The 15,637-nt window shown below is 41.3% G+C and overlaps 1 protein-coding gene across 3 annotated transcripts in view; it reads right to left on the bottom strand.

Annotated features, from left to right (window-relative positions):
• Nucleotides 1-15,637, bottom strand: part of GALNT9 (polypeptide N-acetylgalactosaminyltransferase 9) — a 267,354-nt gene that overhangs the window by 185,831 nt on the left and 65,886 nt on the right. For all 3 annotated transcript variants that reach the window (XM_025195639.1, XM_025195647.1, XM_025195643.1), the window contains one exon: nucleotides 8,263-8,443. In XM_025195639.1, the coding sequence (XP_025051424.1) occupies nucleotides 8,263-8,443 (181 nt within the window). The remainder of the gene's footprint in view (nucleotides 1-8,262; nucleotides 8,444-15,637) is intronic.

Below are 15,637 nucleotides of genomic sequence, written 5' to 3'. Positions count from 1 at the left end.
CAGGGGGTCGGACTCGATGATCTATTGAGGTCCCTTCCGACCCTAACATCTATGAATCTAAGGCCAAAAGAATCTGGCTGACCAGCTTTTTGTTGTCCCAAAATGGCAGGAATGAGACAATTTTGATCAATTTTTTAACAGAAAAAAGTTCAAAAGTTTCAGTTCAACTGGCATTTTCCTTCATTTCATATGTATATATATTAATAATAATTTGATATATATTAAAGATAACAAAGATAACATCTGTTAGGTAAAAAAATGTTCCAACAACTAAACATTAGGGCTGTGTAAAGCTTCAGTCCCTGATTTGATACAGCCTGATTTGGTGCCTGAATTGCCACTTCTGAACTGAATCAGAGGATTCTGAACTGAATCAGAGGACCCTTTAATCTCTCTGAATCGAATTGGAGAGATTCAGAAAGATTCGGCAGTTCAGACATAGACACAGCTTTAAATGGTTTTTCTACATACCTCTAGGTACCAGGCGGCTCGTGAATGCTGCAGTGGTGGAGTGCATTGAGTGTCCCCCAGAAGTGCAGGGAGGGGGTCCCCAGCATGCCCAGCAGCAGACCCAGAAGTGGACCAGAAGCATTTCCGGTCCACTTCTGGGTCCACCAGGGAGTGCCTGCACGCCTCCCGGGCAACTGGTGCTTCCTCGGTTGGGGGCGGGGTGGGCATCCAGGGTCCCCCCATGGCTTATCACTTGGTTTGCCGCTGAGCACATGGAGGGCCCCATGCTCCTGTGGGACGCTCCATGCGCCCCAGCATTGCGGCAATCACAAGCTGCCCTGGTACCTCAAGGTATGTAGAAAAAACATGTAAAGCTGTGTCTATGTCCGAATCGCTGATTCACCAAATCAGCATCGAATCTTCAGATTCAGCCAAATCGAATCAGGGACAGTGATCTGAATCAACAAATTGAATCACTGTCCCTGATTCAGGCCAAATCCGAATCCAAATTGAATAGGGCGCGCTTTGCACACCCCTACTAAGCATTCCAATGGAAACTAAATCATTTCAATGGTGCCTAACAAATTTTTTCCACAATTGTAACTTTATGGGAAATTTCAAAATCTCAGGTTTTGATTCTATTCCAGAAATACCTACCTACCTACAATACTGGAGTTTTCTCCAGATTGGAAATGGTATTTCCTAGTCAGCCTTAGAGTTATGCCAACTTAAGAGCTGTTTCTTATGAAGGGGCAAGTTACCTTGTAGTCGGTCAATCTGGGTAGAATTTAATCTACAAATGTTAATTTTAAAAATTTCCAGGCATTTTCTTTTAAACCATGAGGTGGACAAGTGGGGCCCCCAGACTATCCTAGAAGTGGGCATAAGACAAAGGAAAAGGAGAGTGGTGGTGAAGTTTGTTCTACAGCACTCAAGCTGCCCCTCTTCTTTGTCTTGTTCCAATAATAATGGCTCCTATATCCTACCTTCCTTAGAAGCCACTTATTTTCTTTTCATGGTCCTATAGGAGCCTGAAATGTAGCTGACCGCAGAAGCAGCTCATTTCAGGCAAACCCTTGCTTCTCCTCTCTTGGCACTCAAGATTCCTTGCAAGAACCTACCAGGCTTTCCTCAATAAAGGTGTCAATGGGCAACTCCACCGAAGCAGTACTTCATCTCCTGCTGAGGGAGGGAAAAGGTTCATCAGATCCTATAGATGTGAGGAATGGGCTGAAAATAAAGGCGTGTCCTGATAGCCAGGAAAGTCCCAGAATCTCTGAGCACGGCAGGGCAATTCCTGATGGGAAGTTTGCTTTCCAGCTAGTGCCATTTACATTGGATGATGTTACTAAACCCCCCAAATGAATAAAAAAAGGAGTGTATTTGCTAAATCTACTCCCTCAGTTCCCCCTCTACCCCTTTGATAGCCCTATTTGATCAGCTCCAGCATACTTGCTGATAGGTAATTATAAAAGCTTTTCTTGAAGTATAGTGTGGAGTGAACCATTAATTACACTTCAGAACCTCAGAGATGCAATTCCTTTGCTATTGTGAAGCATCTATAGCAAGCAACTAAAATGCCTGCCTCTATAAAAAGGCTGAATAAATGAAAGTAATTTCCTTGAGACCTAGATTTCTCTGCTCTTTATGGCTGAAGATTTGAGTTCCTTCAGCATTAATAAGTTTGTTCTTTAAGGGCTACATTTTCTCAATATAAACATCTAGGACTATAACATAAAGAAATATCTTCTCTGGCTGAAAACGGACCAAAAGACTGAATCCATTTATTAGTAGTATTGCCACCACTTCGCTGCCACAATGTGCTAGGTATCTGGTTGCACAAAAGGAATCAGCTAAATTAAGGATCCTGCCAACTGGTCCCGTTTCCTCTTAAAGGGTGTGTAGCTCTTGTGGAAGCTCCTGGATAATATTAACTTCTCTCAAATGTATGCGTATTGCATCACGACAACACTGTTTGAAAAGTGTGCGTTAGCTACAAACCTCACCTTCCCCTCCAAGCTGTTTTGATTGCAAAGTCTAGCCCTAGAAAGACAGAAAATGCCAGGCTTAGAGGGGTTGGGCCAGCTTAATTTGGCCCCTTGTGACCCAAATTGTGCACTGAAATACGCAGGGACATCTTGTGAATTGTCATGCAATAAAAAAACAAAAGCATAATAATGCATAGGACCTAAAGGGCAGAAGTAAGGTTGTATGGGTGACACCAAATCTACCATTTCCTTATTTTCTAGAACTTCATTTTGTAACCTAAACAAGGATTTTAGTTTTGTTTTCAGCTTTTTATGCAATTTCCTAGCTTTCTGAAAGGAAAAAGGTCAAATCAAATTCTCTCATTATGTACAACTGTCCCATCACTCATAATCTAGAAAAATGTAAATTTATAACCTTCCGTACCATAGCACGGAGAGCTTGCCCTTGTGCTATAGTATAGGTGTCAAACTCACCTTGTGCCCTGTGCCTGATCTGGACCCCAGGGTTCCTTATGGGTCAGATATGGACTTGGGCACGAGGAAACTGCTGCAGGAATGGCAGGTCTGGCTCTGCTGGAGCACGTGGCCATGACAGCAGCTTTGGCTGTGGACCAGAGCATGAGACAGTGGTGACAGCAACTCTGTCTCCAACCCAGAGAATATGAGGATGGCTCCAGCTCCCACCAGGTGCCCTATGCCCAAGCTGAATGTCCCATGCCACAACCACTGCATGCTACCTGCCACGGCAGCAGCTCCAACATCTGGCTGGGACTGGCAGCCAGTGGTGGCCAGTGATGCAGCAGGAGGATGACTGGGGCTGGGAGCCTCCCTTGTCCTGCTGCTGCTGATCACCATTCTGCAGCAGGCCACTCTTCCCCCCACCCCCCTCCCCACCATGCTGGTGGTCCAGCAGGCTGTATAGAGCAGCTCTTGATCTGGCCTGCTGCCATATATTTGACAACCCCTGTGCTATAGGATCGCTGGCAGCAGAAAAAGGCCGATATCCCCATTTGAAAACATCAGACAACTGGTATTTAGGTGCCCAAGCAGACATTTAGGCATCTAACTCCAAGAGTTTGTTTAAAAATTCTTACTACAATTCACATCAAAATGAACATGACTTGCCAAGTTGCTCAGGTTGATTCGATTCTGTCTCTTGAATACAATTACCTAGGTTTTCAAGATTATTGTAAGAGGCCAGATGAGAAAACTGTGCATCTAAGCAGGTAAAGTTCATGGCAATTTTGCAGTCATGATCCCTTCCTCTCTCTCTCTTTTATACACCCATGCATACGTGCACACAACTTAACATGCATACATGTACTTTTACAAATACACACACGTGCGCACGCACATTGGCTAACTGGACAATGCAAAGACCCAATTCACCGATGCTCAGAACATGGAACCGGAGACATCTAAGCATTTCCAACGAGAATTCTTCTATTAAACATGAATTTCCCCACAGAAATCTAGATGGCCAGCACTGGTTTTCAACAGAAAGATTATTGGCTCCTAAACTGAATCTCGCCTTCCTCCTATCCATGGCAGAGAAGGGGAAGAGAGCATTCTAGCAGGGCCCGCCAAGTTTTTCTAGTGCTTTGACTGCAGGTACCCTATAAAAGAAAAGGAGAAGCAGGAGGATAAGCCTCTTTGGATTACTCCTTAGCTGACCCACCCTGTGCTGAGAAACCAAGTACCAACAGAGAAATGCATTAGTCAATAGCATCCACAGATTAATCTAGCAGGTGAATGGCCTCAACATGTCAATAAAACACTCAGCAGCATCAGGGAATTGCGAATGGGAGACTAATAAAAACCCCTTTTCTCATCCCTGCTTTTCTTTGATTTGTCCTTAACTTGATGAACGGTGCACAATTCAGATGATGGGTATGGATGTCTATCTGAAAGCAGATCAAAATAATTCCATCACAAGCATGATTGACTCCTTTGATATGCATTGCAACAAAAATAATCCTGCAGGATGTTGGGCATTAATGTGGATTTCAGAAGCACTTCTCTAGAAAGTTTAGACAGCCAGTAATGACTCCTGCTAACTGGTTTGCACTTTTAAAAGCATTAGCATGTATTTTAATAGACGCAAAGACAGAATTTTCCACTGATATGAAGCTGCCAGTCAAAATCCCAGTTCAGTCCAGTGCAAGACTTTTCACTTCAAAGATTGTGAAATTCACACATCAGCCAGACCAGATCTACTCTAGTTTTGCACTAGAAAGTATTTTACAAGTATTGTTTCCATTACTTGCATCTTCTCAGAAAAATAACAGTCCAAAATTGCTGGAATACAGACATTAGCCATGAAGGCTTACAAAATTTTATAAGCAAGGGTCACCAGTTTAACCCCACAATGAGCCAATTTATGGCATGAAACATGCAATGGGAAATCAGATTTCTCAAAATGCTGCTCAGGATCAAACCTAATTAGCTCATACAAAGAGGTTCATAATGAAAAATGTCATGAGTGTACCTCAGATGGTAGGGGAAGGAAAAGCCAAGGCATATTTCCTGCACAATGTTTGGGCTACATAATTGTATTTTATTCCTATTCTGTAAATTGTAATTTTAAATGTACTATATACTGTAATTATTTCTAATTGCCACGTGGCAATATAATGCATGAAAACCTGCTGCTTGTCCAGTACTGGGTATTTTTCTTTCTTCCTTTCCTTTTTTTTTTTTTTTTTTTTTTTTTTGTGGAAAAGACTTTTGATTCTAAAGTTATCTGTAACTGCAGCAGGTGGAAAAGCAGGGAAATAATGCAATCAAAGGAGAAACAGCTTAATGGCAGGACTACACAGGTGCACGAATTTCCTTGCATGGGAGTGAGACAGGGAGGGGACTCTCATTCAGTGTCATTTGTACTGCTATGTTCTGAATGTATATTCCTTTTGTGAGAGGGTGGGGCGGGTTCCCGTTTTACGGTATGGATGAAAATGCATCCCTAAAAAGAAATAAAATTGTGGCACATTTATTTAAGACACATTAGTAGATACAACAACTACATTATTGTATAGAGGGTGAATAAAGATGGGGGAAATGTCCCACAATCAGTAATTAAAGCATAGTGAATGCTAACACATAGAACTCCATTAATCTTCAAGTGACTTGCACCATGCAAATAGAGTCATTCTCACATTACAACTCCACGCGTGCTGCGTCACTCTGTTCATGTTCATAAACCGGGTACAAAAGTACGCGCAAGTGAGCAGCTGAGCATAATGGTTATTGACTTGCATCCATAATACCTGCTGCTGTATGCAAATGCCATGGGTTAGACCTGCAAAAAAGGAGGTCAAGTGGGCCAGGAAGAATGGTGTAGAGACAAGATATTGGAGCGGGGCTCAGAAGATTTGCCTTCAACTTCCTGGCTTCTTGTGTGACCTTGGGCATTCATTCTATCCTGTTCCTAACCAGTAAAATAGAAATATTGGTTTATTGTTGTATAGTCACAGGAGCATTTCCCGGATAACATCCATGCACGATTTTCAGGTTCCCAGTGAAGAGGGCCACAGAGGTTACAGAGATCTCTAGGCAAGTTGGACACAGTATGAAGTCATACACAGCAGGAACATCAAGGCTTTTCCAAGTTACACAAAGGCTGACATCCAGTTCTCGCTGGCTCCTAATAAAAACCAGGCATCCCAATTATTTAAGCACCTGTGAACATCTCAGTCTCAGCTTCTAGACAAAGCTGTATATTGCTCATATGGCAGCAAGTTTCTTAGGGTACAACATCCAGATATAATGCTGAACACCAGGTACATATAGTGAATGCAACTAATGATAGTCTTTGCTCTTTATGTTTTTACATCTCCCAAATGGTGCCTCTGAGTTCCCAAGAATATGCTGTTTAAGCATCTGCAAGTCTAGAGTTTCAAAGAAAAAAAGAAAAACGTGCCTTATGAAAATTATAGTAGAAAAGGGAAATATAATAAAATATACCAACCAAACAAACGTGGACTCTCTCCTGATGTGCACAGATAATACAAATCCCTGCCTTCCCCTGAACTTTCACTCATTTTTCAAAGCAAATTTGAAATGAGGGATTTTTTTTAGATTCACACATAGCCAGGCACAGATGTTTCAGCTTTCAGATCCATCCGAAAAGTTTCAAAACACCACAAGGGGAAGGTGTTTCTCACAGTATTTCAGACCTTGTATGAGACAGCATGTTCTCATGAGATTCCCGGCCACACCAGGCATGTCATATAGGGTTGGTTAATGTGTTTCTGAGCCAACTCTCAAAGCTTCTAAGTAAAGGTGAGGGAAAGTCAAACTGGAAATGTGAGTATTGCCAGCTTCAAAACATCCTACAAGCTTTGGAGCTAGATCCAAACTTTGTGGCTGTGGCCTCCTTTTCCTTTTTTGAAGTTCATTCACTCTTACTTACCAGCCATCCGAGTCTATTGGCTAATGACACATTTGATCCAAAGGCCACTGAAGTCCATTTGAAAGATTTCCACTGACTTCAATGAGCTTTGCACTAAGCTCAAAATACAACTTTTATAGTCACAGGATAACTCCAGATCGGAAGCTTTGCCTCTTTCCTGTTATAATCCAATGCTGGGTTTTTTGTGACACGCAGAGATAGATATGACATCCAGACAATGTTCTCTTCTCTCTCTATTCAACCTATCTGATCTAGGCTTACTTTTCTATAAGAAAGCATCTTTGTACATATGTGCAGAGTAAATACTTCTGAGACTAGACTGGCCCAGGGGGAAGCTAAGGGAAGACATAGGTAGGCTGAAGTTTCCTTTTGCTGGATTTCATTCTTGGCAGCTTGAACCATCTAAGAACCTTATTTATATTGTAATGTGATTACTGAGCATGGCTATTGTACTTGACTAAACTTTTCACCCCACTTACTAAGCTACTTTTTATTTAACTTTGAGTTCTGCCTGGGAGCCCCAGTGGGGATTTTAAAACAGAAGATTATTACTAGAAATTAATTAAGGATACTTTTCAATCCATCTACCAAGAGTAACTAAATATTGCTGATCTCCACTGCATTAAAACATTACTGATTTGTCATTCTGAGGATGACGGAGAGGGACGGCTCTTCTAAAAGACACAAAACAATGTACATATGGAAAGATTGGAAAGCCACTTAATGCAACCCATCATAAATAAGTACAAAATATTAAATATGTAATTGCTGTGTCAAATGCAGTGTAGACATGTGAGGAATAAAATATTAAAGTACAAATAGACATATTCCTAGACAGTAAAAAATCTTAAATGCATCTCTTACTATAATTAAAGGGCCCTGATTTGTTGCTCTTGTATCCATTTCAACACAATAGAAAGAGGAATAAATACCCTGCCTATACAAGTCTTTCACAAGGACATCATAAGTGCAAATAAATACAAGGCATTTGATTTAAGGTTTTTGGTCTTAAAATTAGCAGTCTATAAAATAGCGCTGTTTTGGTTAAACTGGTGCTGCCATGAATCCTACAGGCACAAAACAAGGTCACTGTCTCTGATAACTGAGCTCATGTAGCTTTTGTCAAGATTTTTAGTAAACTAAAACAAAGTCCATGTTTTGAAGTAATGTTTGATTCAAGGACACAGACACCAGTATATTGCTGCTTTCCTTATAAAATTAGCTATGCATGTTGTTATGGGTCTTCAAGCTTGAGATTGCAATTGGCCTTTATAATTTTCATTAAATTCAGTAGTATATACGTGGCTGACCTTTTCCTGCATGCTGATGCTAAGGCATGCAAAAAAGCCTGTGTTACCAGCATCAGGGGAACAATAATCACTTGCAATAATAATAATGTGGGGTTCAACTTACTTTTTTGGTCTGTAGTCAGGAATGGACCTGTCCAGGGATATCCGGTCACTAAGCTGGGCATTGTAACCATATTCTTCATACTTAGTCTCAGACTCATGACTGTCATCTCTCAGAGTAGCAGCCATTCCTCCCTGGCCCAGGCCTCCTGGACCTTCAACTAGTCCCATTGGCTTGGCTAAACCTAGGGGGGAAAAATATAAAATTAAAGTAACAGTACAGAAGAGTGTGCAGTAGGCCTAGGATCAAGGCGGGTTTTTTAAATATTTAAGCAAACAGCGTTGTATTTATTCAAATACAAGACAAGGTTTTCTTCTCTCCAGTTGGCATTGGGGGAGTGGGGGGAAGACTCTCATCTTATAATCACATACAAAAACATATCACTAAGCACACTGTCTATCATTAAACTGCTGCCAAAGGCAGCATGTGCTCAGCAATAGCACGTTGGGGAATAATGTGCCGATGGGAATCTAACACAAAGGTAAGTAAATGCAGCCCATCTGGATGGGACACATGGTAGTGCCCACTAACCTCAGTCCCCCTCACCACTGTCTCTTTTTAAAGTCATGATGAGCTACTACACTGCTTGCATTTTGACTTCCTCTTTACTTCCATGGCTGAGCTGTGCCTTTCGTTCCCATTTTCAATGATTCTTGTTTCTTCACCAGCTTTAAATGCCTGGCAAATGTCATGAAATGGGGCCCCAGACAGTTCACTCAGACTCCCTCGATCTCTGAGGGTAGACACTACCCAATTCTCAAGCAAAGGCGCGCTGAATTTTTAAGCTCAGATGCAGTTTTTGGTAGAGCAAGAGGCTAGTTAGGAAGTTCAGGCCCTTTTGCTACAACCCTCAGACTCAGCTCCAGCTAAAAGTTTCACACCTTTTAGCTAGTTTCTCTTATTACCATAAGAAATGGCTTTTAAGGCAAGGGTCCATTATCTACACCTTCTATATTATCAATATTCAATGCATAATGCATTTGCAATTATCAATGCATAATGCCAGTAATTATGAAACAAACAGCAAGGACAAAATTAGTAGCTTTTGAAGTTTTCCCCAGTCTTCCCATGCAACTCCATTGAGTAGCTAACTATTCCTCTAGCTGAACTTCCAACCAATTCAAAAAAGTTTTATTTTAGTGGCATAATATGAGAAACTAGAACACAAATATTCCCCATCATTCAGAGGGTCATACTTTTTCTAAACATAGACTAAAAAGTAACCATTCATATTTTCATATCTGTCCATAGTTATGCTTGGAAGAAATAAAATGACGTACCACTCAAATTTACAGATCTCGGGGCCAGAAGGGACCAGTAATTAGGTCACCGAGGAAGATGTCTTGAATTACACAAGGCAGGGAATATCATCCAGTTACTCCTTTGAGCCCAATTACTTTTACTGGACTATTGCATTTTTTTCCAGTAAGGCATTCAGGGATTGATCTGAAGGCCTCAAGCTATGCATAATCCACAACTTTCTTCGGTGGTTTGTTAATCACTCCAACTAGGAGTGTCAAGTATCTCCACATTAAGAAATTCACTCCCAAATATTATTCCTACTGGATCTCTCCATCAACTGCAAGAGAAACTCAAACTTTATTAAAAAAAAAAAAAGAGGGATAGCGTAGCATACTCTATCCCTAGGAACTCTGGTTGAGACCCTCAGCTTGTATATCTAGCACAGCTTCATTGACTTGACTTGAGATATGCTGATTTTCACCATTTGAGAATCAGGCCATGCATTTCCCAATTAGTGTTTTCTCTGAAAATAATGCTCATAAAGTCAGTTTCTCATTGCTAACTGTTGAGACATTAGTCAATGAACAATGCACTCAATAGCTATTACTCACTAATGCCTTCATTCACATTTCAAGAAATCCATTCCAAACAAAACAAAAGACTCACATACAGATTCATTGCCAAGAACATCCTTCCTGGACACTTCAATTGGTACCGGATTCTCACATACTGCAAGTCTTAATAATGAGAGCCCTGCTTTCTGCAGGGTTGACTAGCAACAAGTCATTACAAGTTAAAATTGTGTTTATAAGCGTCTTGGGCTACTGTACAGTCATGGGAAATGATTTTCAAATCATTTATAATGCAGAGCAAAACAACTGGTTGGCATTTCCCAAAGTACGATTTTTTTTGAGAAAATGTAATTGAAGTTTAGACCAAAAAATAATAAAAGACAGGGAGAAACAATTAATGACATTTTCCAGAGGGTAGCAGCCAGAGGTGGAGAAAAGATGTGGGCGTAGTTCTTTGCATGGCAAAGTAAAGTCTGAGACAACCTTCTTTCTACTTTGTCAAATGGAGCTGCTGGGAATATCTTCTGCAAGGCATTATTCAGCTCCATGCAAACAGGTGGTCAGAAATTGCAAAGGGACATCGTGGGGGAAATGGCGACATATTAGTGGGATGACAGATAAAAGGTCAGCAGTGTCAGATTCAAGCATCACACCTTAATTCATATTTATACAGATAAATGTAAGTGGCCTGTTTCAAATTTTATTCTGATCACCTGCAGATCAGGTGCTTGGTGCCTCGGCAAATCAAGCTAATTTTAGTTGGGTAACTAGAACATGGATTTAGCTGCCTAACTTCAGGCATTTGTGTCTGAAATGATTTGCTATAATCCTGCAAGGGGAAATCCCAGTGCAAGTTAGGCACTTATCTGCCATCTGTGCTTTTGAAACCTCTCCTAGTAGCTCACAAGCTCATTGCCATCTATCTAGTCGTGTTCCTCATTGGCATGCCCTGAAACGCTCAATCGGCTCAGCGTGAGTCATGAGCCACAGGGAACAAAGAGGGGGGAGGTGGGCGGGTGGAAAGAAGGCCTTTAGGAAATCTTCCTTGGCGTGACCAAGCCATTGAAAAATATAGACTGCTCCAGGCAAAGTAGCCAACTGGGTTGCTAAAATGAAAGAAACACATGAAACTCATGCTGTCTCATTGTGGTTTGGTGGTACAATGGGGATGAGCTCAAGGCATCACTAGCAACTGAGAGAGAGGAACAGAATAAGCAGGAGTGTTTTCCAAACCCTGCCAGGCTATTTAGACTGGAATGGCTATAGGGGAAAGGAGGAACTTCAATTCAGACTGCTTTAAAATAGTTCTTAAAGGTGTTTTGTTTTCGCAAAATGGAGGAAGGCAGCAGAATCTGTCTGAAGGTACAAATGCCTAACATCCATTTATGTCTATAGCCAAAAATAAATGACCTAAAAGAGATAACACATTTGTGCAAAGCAAGCAACTAGTCTAAGCTGGTATATTGGGCCACAGTCGCACCCCACCAATTTCTGCCCTGTGCCTCTTAATACACTCTTGCTTGCGACCACCTGATTCTTTCTATTTTCTACAGATGCTTTTCATCCAAGTTAGCTGCTGGTCTCCTCTCCTCTCTCTTGCCCTTTCTCCCTCTCCACTCTGTGACAGCAGAAGGCCTAGCCAGCCCATTTAACAGGCTGTGTGGCCTCTTAAGACACCTGAATCAGATAATGCATTTGGTAACAAGGGAGGAGATCTGTGCTTAAAGTTGTTTATTATGTATATATCTAAAAGCTAAATTAAAACCTACCTAAAATAAGCTTTTCACATCAAATCCAGACTTCCTGCAAGAAAACAGGAGGAAGGCTCACATGGGTGACCAAGTATACTTGCCTCTTCTTTTTCTTGGTGAAATCATATTTGCCCCCCCTTTAAAAAGACAAACGCACCTGAAAGTCAAAGACTTCTAGTGAGGAGAGAAAATACATGCAGCCAGCTCAGATGAGCAGACTCAAACAATTAGCACTCAGGTACCTCGGGCAGGCACAGAGTCTTTTCTACTGTGCCACACACCAAAACTTTGTACTAGTCCCATGTGCAAGTACTCAGTGCTCCAGAGAGAAGTGCAGAACGCCCAGAGAATGTGTATATGTGGCAGAATGAGTGAAACTAAAGCAAAGGTTTCCAAAGGCTATTAGATCTGCATCATTTATGTTGATTTCATTGGCCTTCCTTGGTTGCTGAAGCTATTCTTGGCTTTGCAGAATTTTTCAAAGTTAAAGCTTCACTAAGCTACAAAGCAGATGGAGATCTTTTGTTCCTCTCTGGCCAAATCATTTATAAAGCATTGTTTGCTTGATAATACCCTTCTGTGGGATAGATTGCAACTTATCCTTAACATGGATTTTTGGTCTCGGCGCAAAGGATTCCAAGGCAAGTAGGAAAAATGTGGCTCAACTGCCCGACTCACTGGACAATTTTGTTTTTGCTAGTGGGGGAAGTGTCATAATTTGCACTCAATACAGGCCAGTGACAAAGACACGGAGATGAACACAGGACAGGAGTGGTGTCTAGAAAGGGTGTCTCAGAGAACCAATGCTGGCTGGGGCTACCCTGGCCTGGATGTGCAGCCTAAACACTGTATATGTCCAGAGATGTACAAAGCATCTCAATGGTGTCTGTGTTTAAACAATACCCAGAACAATGGGACTCAATCCTGAGCCACTCTTCTATCTGCGAGTTTATTCATGATAAATAATAAGTGATCTACATGTTGCTAGGTGTTTCAAAGACACAGACAGGACCAGTCCCTACCCCCAGGAGCTTAATACTGTGCCACGTAATTTTCCAGCTTGCTCTGAGAAAAACAGCATTTTTCCCCTTGCAAGGTAATAGAACCTGATCCTCATACATCACAAACTGCTATCCTTTATTACTCACTTCATTTCTAGGAAATGCCCATTAGGCATCTCTTTTCCACTTAAATTGAACAGATATTTTCTGGGAGCCTTCTTTTGCTAGAGTACATTAACCTGCTTGTGGCTATCATAATAAAACAACAGGGACTATATTACTGACCAAGGAACAGCAGTATTGCATTCCTGCACTCTGCAAGTACAATGAGGCACCATCACCAGCGGTGCTTAGGAGTAATTGATTTTATCATGCCTATGATTCAGCACATACAAATGAAGCAATTGTAACCCAAAATGTCAGACTCAAGTGTTTAATAGACCTCAAGGAAGATTTTCCAACAGATCAATTTTCTGTCGGAAAATGCCAATTTGACAAAATAGAGACTCTTCAGGGGATCACATGGATTTTTGTCAAAAGTTGAAAAAAAAAAAAAACAAACCTCCCCACAGTTGAAGAACTTTGCTTTGCAAAGAACTTTTAGATGATAAGACTCTAAAATAAACTGCTTTGACCAGCATCGAATTTTGAAATGTCTACCTTTTTTGCAGTATGAACTGAAAGGAAGCTTTGACACGTTAGAATTGCTTGGAAATTCTGAGTTTGGACCAGGTCTAGCATTAAAGATGAAGTGATAATCTCAAAACAGAGTATAATGTAAAGGCCTGGTGTTGCAAGCTCATGTCCCCACAATTAGTATATGCAAGATGCAACCATGAGCTAATTATATCTGATACCGACTTGGGTATCGTGTGTTCCTCAGATGAAAACACCCTTGGGGGGGATTGGGGAAACTAAGTTTCAAAGGAAGATGCTTAGTAATTTCTGGGAAAAACAGAAGAATACAAAACAAAAAACCCCATGATCCTATACTGGGTCTCAAATAAGACATTCAAGGAACTGAATGACCCAAAATGACCAGCCACATTCGAATGTCTTCACTCCACAGCCTAAGTAACTGCAAAGCCCTGGAGTTGAAGTGAAAGTCAACCCAGTAATGTCAATGGATTTACACTGGCATAAAGGACATCAAGATATGGCCCACTCACTTTAGTGGAAGTGACAGTTTTGTTAAGGTAGAAAGGAACAATGTCTATTTTTTTATAGTACAAGCTCTTTTTGGTTACAGAAAAAAAAAAAGGAAATGTTTTTTTCCTGAAAGGCACAAGGACGAGAAAAACAACCATTCAGCATGTAGGAAGTATCAAGCAGTTTGTTTGCTATTTTTCTCACTGGAGAGATGCTTAGGTAGCCCACCTCAACCATGCATAATTATAATTATTTAGTATGCTTTGCTCCTAAGTGTGGTGTTTTAGTTGTTCACGCTGCTAATCTGATCTTGTTCTAGGAAACAGCCATTATCTATCCCATTTGCACTTAGAATGAATTGCTAAGGGTTTTTATTTTTTGCACTCATTACCTTCATTGTGCTGTAGCCTGATTGCAATTATCATAATAATGCAGTAATATTGACCAACATACAGCAGCAACTAAATAAATAATATCCAATTGCCACATTCTGCAAGTTCAATGAAGACGTGGCTCTAAGATCAACTGAGTACGACTTATCCCACATTCTCTCTATGTAGCTGCAAAGGCAACCATTACAGATGGCATTTCATTTCAGTATTTTGCTAGTCAGTTAAACAGCATGATATCACTGTCTCTCATATATGATAACATTTATACAGAACTTTTTGCAGAGGATGCCAAAGGGGCTTAAAAAACCAATTCTGTGAAGAAATGACTTCCTCCACTATGGCAAAGGTTTCGGACATTCAGACACAACATGGCTCCCTGCACCCATTGGCATATGCATCTCAGCATGAAAGGGAAGGATGGGGCTGCTGGTTCTCTTGCTCTTCCCCTCAGACCCTGTGAAGGGCTCTCCATGGGGTCATGATCAGGATGTGGGTGTTGCAACAGGGTTGCTCCATGCTGGGCAGAAGGCAGGGCTGAGGGAGGGCAGGAGACATTTGGTTCCCTCCTGTGTTTGGAAGGGCTTACATAGAGAAGGTGACATGGTCTGGGATTCTGTTACCTATTCCACAGAGCCTCCACCAAGGTCAAAACCCACCATTCAAAGGCAGGGAGAAGATCCCTAGCCATAGCTAGGGAGAATTAAGCATACAGCCAGACACACACACTCTTCTGTGTATTTCCAAGGATCCAGGGCTGGGGATGGGTCTTGGGACTTTCTGTTGAGGAAAACACATTCCTTTTGACCATGTGGGAAGAACCTCATGGGAAGTCCTTCATCTCAAGTGCTGAATGATGCAGTCTGTAAGACTATGCATGGAAGGGAACGCACTTCAAGAAACACCGTTATGAGGCAGAGATCTGATTGCTATCGATTTCATGGGGAAGGTAATGGGCAGCTCTGCAAGACCCATGGTAGACAACAAAGTTCTTCAATTTCCAGCATTTCTGGGTTGTTAATACATTTTAACCCGGGTGATAGATTTTTTTTTTTTTAAACTGCTGTGAAATCTGGAAAGGCTATTTGCATTTTAAATGTCTGATTTTTACACCAGTGGATAACTAGATCATGCATTTGGGCTTGTTTTTAAGTACTTGGAGTTTTCAACTGCCCTCTGAAATTGTCAATAATTTATTGCACAGCAAAATCAACTCTAAAGAGATACAATTACTTTATATGCTACTAGAGAGGAAGAACACCCCCTCCCCCCCC

Source organism: Alligator sinensis, unplaced genomic scaffold (assembly GCF_000455745.1).
Source record: "Alligator sinensis unplaced genomic scaffold, ASM45574v1 scaffold628_1, whole genome shotgun sequence".
Lineage (NCBI taxonomy): Eukaryota > Metazoa > Chordata > Crocodylia > Alligatoridae > Alligator > Alligator sinensis.
Note: the sequence above shows the minus strand (reverse complement) of the source record. Positions and strands in the feature narration are given on the sequence as shown.